Here is a 10255-nt window from a genome sequence, read left to right on the forward strand (position 1 = left end):
GGGCGCGAACCCGGTTCCCCTGCATCGGCGGGCGGACGCGCAACCACTGCGCCACCAGGGAAGCCCTACCTCTTTCTGTCTTGGAGCAGATTCTTCAACTGGTGGGCTAGAGGGCTACTGGTAGACCCCACCAGCTTGGTAAACCCAGCAGAAAGAGAGTATAACTCCAATAGTTCCACGAAAAATGAGGAGGACTCTGATTGCCCCATCCCTTCACAGTCTTAGGCAAGAGGGAAAGTTCTAAGTGGTCAGGCTCGTCTTAAAGACCCATTACTATGGCTGGGGGTTAGGGGAGCGTTCACTTTCTAATCCCACTACTGGAAAAAGAGATTCACTTCCTGAGGGTAGAGGGAGTGAGTGGGTAGCAAGGAGTGCTAGATAATGCAAAATATCGGTGTAGAGCTCTTCATCTTTGCAGGTAGGTTAGGTGGCCAAATCATCCTCTGAAATATTGCAATAATCACATACCCCAAATCTGGGGAAAGAGATGGCAGTTTAGGGCTTTCATTGAAATTGGCAGGGGGTCCATTTCCAGTTTAAGACAAAAGCAATTTTTACCTTGAAAGAGAGTAAATAGCTCTTTTTTTTTTAGCTTTTTTTTTAAGTGCTTAGAATCTGGATTCTTCTAAAAATTTCTCTAGGTTACTTCTTATGGTTTACCAATATTAGATATATATCAATTAGAATCTCTAGGATTATTTTGATATAGATTGTTTTTGTGAATTGTCATGATTTAACTTGACTCTCAAAATCTATATTCATTCAGTTTATACTAGAAAAACATAATTTAGTTGTCACAGATTTCTATGTATATGATACATAGACATTTTTTATTGTAGTGTAGTTGATTTACAATGTTGTGTTAGTTTCAGGTGTACAGCAAAGTGATTCAGTTATACATATACGTATATTATCTTTTTAGATTCTTTTCTCATATAGGTTATCACATAATATTGAGTAGATTTCCCTGTGCTATACAGTAGATCCTTGTTGGTTATCTATCTTTTTTTTTATCATTTATTTTCATAAAGTTTATTTGTTCTTACAGAGGTTGACTTCCTAAAATCAATAGTTTAGTCGTTTAGGTTTTCTCGTACAACAAGAAAAAAGCACTTGAAAAATTCTCAAAATGAAACTAATTTTTTTAAGTCCATAAACTACTGTTTTGCCAGCATGGATTCATCACATCTGTCAGGGGAAATACAGCAATGGCAAAAGAGTATGTGATCCTAAAATGTAGCAGAAGCATCCTATTACCTGTTTATTCCGCAAAGTTCACTACAAGTAAGGATTGCATCATATCAATAGGTTCATGTCTTTCCTGTAAAATAAAAATATTTTAGTGGCTGAGATAGAAAACTGTATAAAGAGAATTTCATTCCTCACTGATACTCTTAAAACTTGCTACATATAATTTATCTGATAAAAATGGTGTAGGCAATCTAAGCAAAGAGCTATTGTAACTGCTGTGCTATCTTCTCACTATCTATCTTAAATATAGTAGTGTGTGTGTGTTCATCCCAAGCTTCTAATTTATCCCTCCCTGCCACGTTTCCCCTTTGGTAACTATAAGTTTGTTTTTGCTATCGATACACAGACATTCTTCAAACACTAGGTTTAATAAAATATGCAAGTTAAAAGATTCATTCTTCACTTTTCAACTTTATTTGCTTAAAGATCTTTTCAATAGAATTTCTCCAAAATTCTTACTTATATGCATGTTTTCTGGAACACTTAAAAATATAGCAAAGGTCATTCTTGTGACTGGGAATTACAGTCCTAATATAATTTTGAAATAACTTTTTTTTTCACTGATAGTATATACTGCCCTGCTCTCCTTTGCTCTCTGATTTTTGAAGAAAAAATTTAGTGTTAGAGTATTCCACAAACCACATTGCACAGTTAAATGTGAAATTCAAATTAATGCTTTGATGAAATGAATATGAATATTTTATTTATACCATTCTAGAATATAGGTGTCTTCTTTGAGCATCCTAGAAGAGACTGTATTGTATTATTCCCATAGGAATAATAATGGGCAAATGGGCATGGCACTTTCCTCATCTGATTAATAAGGCATGATGAGGTTAAGTGAATTCTTTCAGGAGACTTATGATTTATTCTCCAATGCATAACCTGGCTGTGGTCTTTGGAGCTACTACATAAGCAGCCCTAATTTTACTTTATGGAGCAGAGTCTCTTGGCCCTTCAGCCAGATCCCCACTTCTTTTTTGTTTGTTTTTTTGTTTTGTTTTGTTTTGAACTGTGTCTCTTTATTTGTTTTTAACTTTTTATTTTATATTGGAGTATAGCCGATTAACAATGTTGTGACAGTTTCAGCTGCACAGCAAAGCGACTCAACCATACATATGCAGGTATCCATTCTCCCCCAAACTCCCCTCTCATCCAGGCTGCCACATAACATTAAGCAGAGTTCCCTGTGCTATACAGTATGTCCCTGTTGGTTATCCATGTTAAATATAGCAGTGCAGATCCCCACTTCTTTTGAAGCTGATTCTGGCTACCTGGCAATCATAATAATTTGTATGAAATCAAAACGAATGGAATGAAAAAGTAGGGATGGAAAGTACTGTCACATATCCTCGCTGCTCTGCTCCAATTGTGAGACACCAACTTTCAAGAAACATCACCCATATCAAATTTCCCAGTAATCTTTACCTCTCATTTTTTCCACCATATCAATAACTAGCTGTTTTCATCTCCAAAGTGCTTCTCAAACATTAAATAATCTCAGATTACACACTCTGTTCTTTGCATATATCTTGACCAGCTGTCAGAGAAAGCAATTTATTTCCCCTCAATTTTATTCTTCTTGGCACTGTGTGGCTTCTATAAGTAAATCTGAATGGAAGTTGAAAGTTACAACCTAGTGTGTTTCCATAACAAAGGCAGCACAATTTTCCTTAAGCAGGATAACCTTCAGGTTACTTTCAAATTGCTTATGGTTTTGCTGTTGGATACTCAGAATGTTTTCATCACCTTGGAATCTTGATTAATTCTTAAGTGGAATTTTTGAGGATGTGAGGATGAAAAAAAAATAGAAAAGATTTAAAAATTGTTTAGTGTTAACTTTGTCATTTTTATTTGTTTAAAATATTGTACCATAATTGTTTTGGCAGGACTGTAAGGTGAAATGAAATTTGGAATTTATATTAAAATCAGTTCTTTAAAAAATTAAAAGTAATATTTTAACTCTGAACTTGCATTACTTCCTGAATTTATATAGTCTCTCATTTTCCTGATAAAAAAGGGAAAAAAATGTAGACATTCATATCCCATAAAAATTTTTCTGTCTTTTAAAAATGGGACCAGTATTCAACTAATTTTGTATCAAATCTCAGTAAGTTTATTTATTCAGTTTCAAGATACCAAGCAGGTGTGTATGTTATTGTCTGCAGAAATACTCTCTTATACACAGTTCACTGAAGTGAATCTAAAGAGCAAAAGCATTCTTCCCATGTTCTCTATATAGTGATAGTAGGAAGCCTTCCAGACGTTAAAAAACTGGAGTTTAGCAACATATCAGCTTTCAGGTGGGCCTCTCCTAAACACTTATAATTCACTTACTCTCCTGCGAATCATTTGATTCACTTGTAGCCCCACTTGAGTCTTGAATCGCATTTCAAAGTATTTCTATCATTCCTCCATTTTCAGAAATGTCATTAGAAGTGATGGGAATTTGGCACCAAATTCAGTGAGAGGATATGATATGAGTTCTTTCTAATTTGTCCTTCTTTGAGCACCACCTCAGGTACAAACTGTGAATCTGTTTTTTAAAGTTATTTTTCCATCTTGGTATCATTTCAACTAAATTGAATTCTTGAGCTTGGGATATGTATTCACATCGATTTTCAGAGAAGAAAGGAGATTCATTGTTACTATTATTAATTTATACCTAAAGTTGTTTTAAAATTTTAATTAAATGATTTTACCACTGATGTTTCTCATCAGCTTTTTACTCTTAAAAATATATGCCTAGATTTACCATTGTCATCTAAAAATAGTTGTATTAGTTATGTTTGGTTATTATTAGTACCTACTAACATATACACTAGAATGTATTTGATTTTCTTTTCCCTAGTCAGTCTAGAATTTTATGTCATTTATTTTATTTCTATATAGGGGAGGAAAGTACCATTTTATGGGTAAAGAAACAAAAGAGGAAAACTTTATTAACCAGAGTACTTAATATTGCATGTGGTATTTTCATTTCTTCTGTCAACAACTAAAAATTGTCTTATGAACTGAATTTATACTTTAAGTACCCAGTGCACACGTTTGAGGGTTCAAACTTTATTTTTGTACTTTAAAGAATTCAGTTACATTGATAACATTTGTACAATAACAAAATAAGTTTATTTGTTATCAATCATCTCTCTTAATTTTGTTAATGGGGCAAAACAGGATCCATTAATATGAATAAATTACAGTATGTGTCCCTGTTTTCCTGTATTACAAGAAATAAATTGATTAGGAAAGACATTGAGGAAGTCATAGCATTCTTTTCTTGGTTCCCTGAAACTGTCTTAGCCTAATGTATATGCTTATTAAGTGGAAATAAATGTCTGCATTTATCGAGGAGTTAGTCCCTTAGCCTTTGTTTCTAAGGTTAATCTTGCACTTCTAGCCTTTCCTTATAATGATAGTAGTGGTTGTAGTCCTACCTGTAGAAGTAGTGGCCAAAGTAACGATGATAGTGATGATGATAATGGCGAAGATTATTCTAAGAGTAACTCCATTTAGGTGAAATTCATTTTGTAAAAAATGTCAAAGAAGTTTCCGGTTGGGAGTGGAAAAATTTTTTTTAATTTTTAATGTCAAAGAAGTTTGAAAATTTGCTTTTTAAAAACAATTTGGGAATGTAATATAGAGGTAAAATTGAAAATATTTACTTATGTATATTAGAATGTGATTAATCAAAATTTTCTCTTCCCTGATATGTAATTCTTTAGTTGTTGTAGACAAAGTAGCTCATATTTAAAGTATATGAAATATATTGTTAAGCTGTAATTTTGGCAAAAATATTTGGATTGTTAGGGGTATTTTTTCTCTATAGTACTCAGTTATTTACTCCACATCTGTGTAATTTCTGGTTGGTCTTCAATTGTTCTTAAATGAAACATGATATATTTGTTCCAAATAATCTCTAAGTTTCCTCTAGAGATAACTTTCTATGAGTCAAGGCTTGTCAATATAGTCATATATGCCTTCTCTCCATTGAGGGGGCACTTTCTAGTCATGCAAAGGCAGAAACTTTACAGAAGAAAAATGAGTTACAAAATTTTAAAATGTTTACTCTCTACATAAAAATATCATAAAAAGAAAAAGTAAACAGTTGAAGGAAAAAAGTACAACATAAGTTTAGATAAAGTGGTACTATCCTATATGTGTGTGTTTATTTATAAACATACATGTATACACACATGCATACATGTAAGTACATTTACACGTAGACACGCATATATGTATATGCAAATATACATATACAAAATATATACATATACATTATGTATATATGTATATGTGTACACAATTTTATAAACCACCGGAAGGAGGTTTATAGAAAAATGAACAAAAAACTTCACAGGATAAGAAATATAAATGAAAAATAAACATATAAAAAAGCTTATCTCTAGCAATCAAAGAATTGCAAATGAAGTAGAATTTTCCTCCTGTGTGATTGCACATATTTTGAATACCGGTAATACCCAGTGTTGTCGAGGATAAGGAAACAGAGACTGCTGGCATATACAATTGTCAAAAATAAACTAATTTTCAAATATATACATATATTCTCAAAAGATATAAAAGTGATTATATTATTTGCCCAGAAATTCTATATTTAGGAAATTCTCCTTATACAAAAATCATTAATATGTGCTGAGAAAACTTCTGCCATGTCCCAGGGTAGAAAGCTGTTCGACTAAATTATGCATAGCCACGGAATGACATGCCATGCAGCCACTTAAGTGGTATTTTATGGAATATGTACAGCAAGAAATCATGTTTATTATATATTGCCTAGTAAAAAAAACTAACGGAGAGTGTTGATGACTTGTCAGAAACAAATAAAACATATTTATGTATTTACTTGCATGTACAGAAAAGTAGGTATAAAATAGAACAATATGTCAACAGTTGTTTTTGCGTGGTGAGAATACAAATAATTATCTATGGTAAATCTATTGTTTAATAAAAAACCCAAATAATTATCTATTTATTTATTTTGCTATTTTTTATATTTTTTGAATTTTCAGTCATGAACTGAAAGTGTAGACTTTTGTAAGCAGGAATAAAAAGTTTCTGGATATAATAAGATTTTCCAACATTAATCTCTTAGATCGTCTATGTCCCTTTCACAAATAAAAATTAATGGCTCTAATAGAGGGTCAATTATGCTGTTAAACCAGAATATCCAAAAGAAATTTCATCCACTTGAACTATTTTATCACTGATTTTGTTTCTCTCCCAGAGGGGATATTTTTGCTTGCATTTAGACATGACATATGAACCTAAATAAAAGAAAAAGGTGTTAAAAAGCAATTTGACCAAAAAAGCCATTGCCCTTGATGGTATTGGGTATATGAGGCGGTAAGGGAGATGCAAAAATGATTGATTATTATGACATAGTTTGTGGCCTGGATGGCAGTACTTATGGAACTTGGGAGACAAGGAATGCTGATTATGAGGGCCTGTGGGTATCAGGGTGGAGGGTAAATGCTGAGAAAGTGAAATGTGGTAGCGGGCAGGGAGGTTGGCTCTACCACTAAAGAGGTGTATTCTGCCATAGAAAATGCTATAAAAGAGCTATATATACCTATACAGTCTGTGTTTTGTGGGGAAGGGGTTTTTGTCATCAATATTTGACATGAAATTCCAAATTGTAATTCTCCTTTTCCAATGTTCGATTAGGAAATGCATCTACGACCACAACTGTGATAGACAGCAAGAACGGATCTGTGCCCAAATCCCCTGGAAAAGTGATGAAGAGGACAGTCACAGAAGATATAGTGACGACATTCAGCTCCCCAGCAGCCTGGCTTCTGGTCATTGCTCTGATCATCACGTGGTCAGCTGTGGCCATTGTTATGTTTGACTTAGTGGATTACAGAAACTTTTCAGGTAAGATCCATGAAGTTTGGCTTTTCTTTTTCTTTTTTTTTAAATTAATTTTTATTGGAGTACAGCTACTTTGCAATGTTGTGTTAGTGTCTGCCGTACCGCAGAAGTTTGGCTTTTAAATGGAAAGAAACAGAGTTCTCTCCAGCTCTGGCTTTGTTTCTCTTCACCCTGCAAATAAACAAAGCATCCCACAAACATGCTTGAGGGCCACTAAGGGCTAGTTCCCATCTTCACCTTTCCTTCTAATCTTTGCCTGTTGTTCTCATAGACTTCAAATGCAACCTGATTTGAAGAGCTGAACAAAAGCTCAATGTTATAGTTTCATGAGGATAACAATTCCAAAGCTTGGTGGATATTTGGTTTGGGAATAGGGACTTTATCAATCATTAATAAAGGATAATTTGTAGATTTTACACTCAGCTATATAAAACCAAACCAAACCCAAATAAAACACTTTTGGACAAATGGAAAATTGTGTATTTTTAAGTCCTCCACTATCTGGCTCCAAGTTTCCTTCCCAGACATTCTCTTTGCTCCTCCCATTAAAACATCCTATTTTGATTTCCTAAAAATAAAGAATGTTAAAAGGAATTTCCAGGAATTACTTGTAATGCAATACTACTGCCAGCCATGTGTTCTTATAGATTCAGAGTGAAATAGGAATATCACAAGTGAGGAAATTTAGATTTTCATTATGGCCTATCCAATCTCTGAGTATATTGTTCATCTCTTTGTTCAAGGTCTTTCTGGTTTTTTAAAATTATATTTGTCTATTTCCACATCTGACATGCTCTATTGAGCATGTGAGTTCTTTGAGGGAAGGAATCGGTCAGGTGCTCAATAAGTATTAAATGAATAGGTGAATGAGTTTATGCTTATGCCTTTGTATCATAAGCAAAAACATTTTATTAGCCTCTTAATGTGCTCGTTCATATTTGCACTGTGCACCCTCCAACCTACCTGTTCTTTCTTCAGTAAGAGTGGAATCGGTAGAACCCAAAAACTATAAATACTGTAAGTTGCATTCTATATACTGAGAGATCCTCTACTTCTCATTATGGTATTTTACTCATTCAACAATTATTGTCAAGTATCTACTACATATGCCAGAAAATGGCTATGTTAAAAGAAATGCAAGTATGAATAACACAAAGTCATAAAACTGTATAGTTTGGGTTTATTGATATGGAGGTGTGACTGAGATGCCTCTGCCCCCTGTACCCTTGGTAGCTGGGTTAGAGTGAGCACAATCTAACAGGTAGAGCGAAGTGTCATGATGTCAACCAAAGCAAAAGGGCTATTTATCCAGAGCCATGAACCTCTGCTTTAAGTAGGCAATAGTTTTGGTATATTGTGTAATGCAGACTCTTAAAAGAATATACAGTTGAAATGCCTATAATATAAAATATGACCTAGAATTTTAAGTGAAAAATGGTTACATTACTCTAGGAAATTTCGTTTCCCTTGAGCCTATATTGACTGATAGTTTTCATCTGTTCTTTTTTAGAATTTCATTCATTCAAATTTTAGAACCAAATATGATCATATAATGTAGTTCTTCAATTTTTACAGTAGATGTATTTTAAGAATTGTGTGTAAATCTAATATTTGTAAAATTAATATTTTAATAAGTGTACTAAATAAGTTACTATTGAATTTGTTCTTAATTATTTGATAAAATGAGCAGCTACCTATAATTAAATTTTCAGATTAGATTACTTAAATGTAAGGCACACAGTCCACAGTAGAGCTTCCTTGGACCATTGTAATTAGGTACTATGGATAATGCCTATGTTCCTGGCATTTCATTTGATAGGGGAAAAATAACCTCTGTATTACTACTACTTCATTTCTTCTTTCAAGAAGTGTTTGCTAAGTACATCTTCTTTGTGAAGACTCCTCCTCCAGTTCTATATATTTATTAATGACCTAACCATGTATCCATTCCCTGCAAAAAGAAACCTGCAAGTCATCCGTTAAATCTGCTGGGCACCTGATCAGTTACCACACTGTATGCCAGCCAACCCTCTTATGCCTCATAAATTTGCTCCCTCCTCTTATTACCACAGTCTCCATTACTACACTTCAGACCTTGATTCTCTTTTGAGGGGCTAATGCAGTTTCTTCTTGTCTGCCTCATCCAGGTATCTCCCCTTTAACATTGCCCCCAAGGTATCTTCATAAAACATAAATTTCATTGAGTATTTCTGCCAAGTACAAATTCCTTGGCATGAAATTCAAGTCCTTGGCTTAGCCCTTTATTTTCATCTTGTAATTCCGCTCATGCACCTCGTTTTCCAGCCATACTTCCTATTGCTCTCACCTGTTTTCTTTCCCTAGGAAAACATACACTCTCACTCCTCCCTGCCTCTGCTCATAGAATCCTTCCCTCATTCCCTGATCCAGTATAGCAGTAAGTGTAAGAAAGTAGTTAAGAATGTGAACTCTGGAGCTGCATTTCCTTGCTATTAAATCCAGATCTTGCAACTTTCTAGCCGTTGTGATATCAGAAAAGTCACTTAGTCTCTCTTTGCTTCAGTTTCATCATCTATACAATAGTACATATGTAATAAGATTAAGAGAATTATACAAATGGATATATTTGGAGTGTTTAGAACAGAACCTGGTTTATCACAAGTACTATACACATTTTTTAAAAATTTTATTTATTTATTAATTTTTTAAACATCTTTATTGGACTATAATTGCTTTACAATGGAGTATTAGTTTCTGCTTTTTAACAAAGTGAATCAGCCATACATATACATATATCCCCATATCCCTTCCCTCTTGCATCTCCATCCCACCCTCCCTATCCTACCCTTCTAAGTGGCCACAAAGCACCAAGCTGATCTCCCTGTGCTATGCAGCTTCTTCCCACTAGCTATTTTACATTTGGTAGTATATATATGTCCATGCCACGCTCTCACTTCATCCCAGCTTACGCTTCCCCCTCCCCGTGTCTTCAAGTCCATTCTCTACGTCTGTGTCTTTATTCCTGTCCTGCCCCTAGGTTCTTCAGATACCATATATATGTGTTAGCATACAGTATTTGTTTTTCTCTTTCTGACTTACTTCACTCTGTATGACAGACTCTAGGTCCATCCACCTC

At 34.1% G+C, this 10255-nt stretch overlaps 1 protein-coding gene across 1 annotated transcript in view; it reads left to right on the forward strand.

Annotated features, from left to right (window-relative positions):
* TRDN (triadin) overlaps positions 1-10255 on the forward strand; it is a 366265-nt gene that overhangs the window by 46482 nt on the left and 309528 nt on the right. Inside the window, exon 2 of the mRNA XM_055087525.1 lies at positions 6934-7143. Within this exon, the coding sequence (XP_054943500.1) occupies positions 6934-7143 (210 nt within the window). The remainder of the gene's footprint in view (positions 1-6933; positions 7144-10255) is intronic.

This window comes from Physeter macrocephalus, chromosome 10 (genome assembly GCF_002837175.3).
Source record: "Physeter macrocephalus isolate SW-GA chromosome 10, ASM283717v5, whole genome shotgun sequence".
In the NCBI taxonomy this organism is placed as follows: Eukaryota; Metazoa; Chordata; class Mammalia; order Artiodactyla; family Physeteridae; genus Physeter; species Physeter macrocephalus.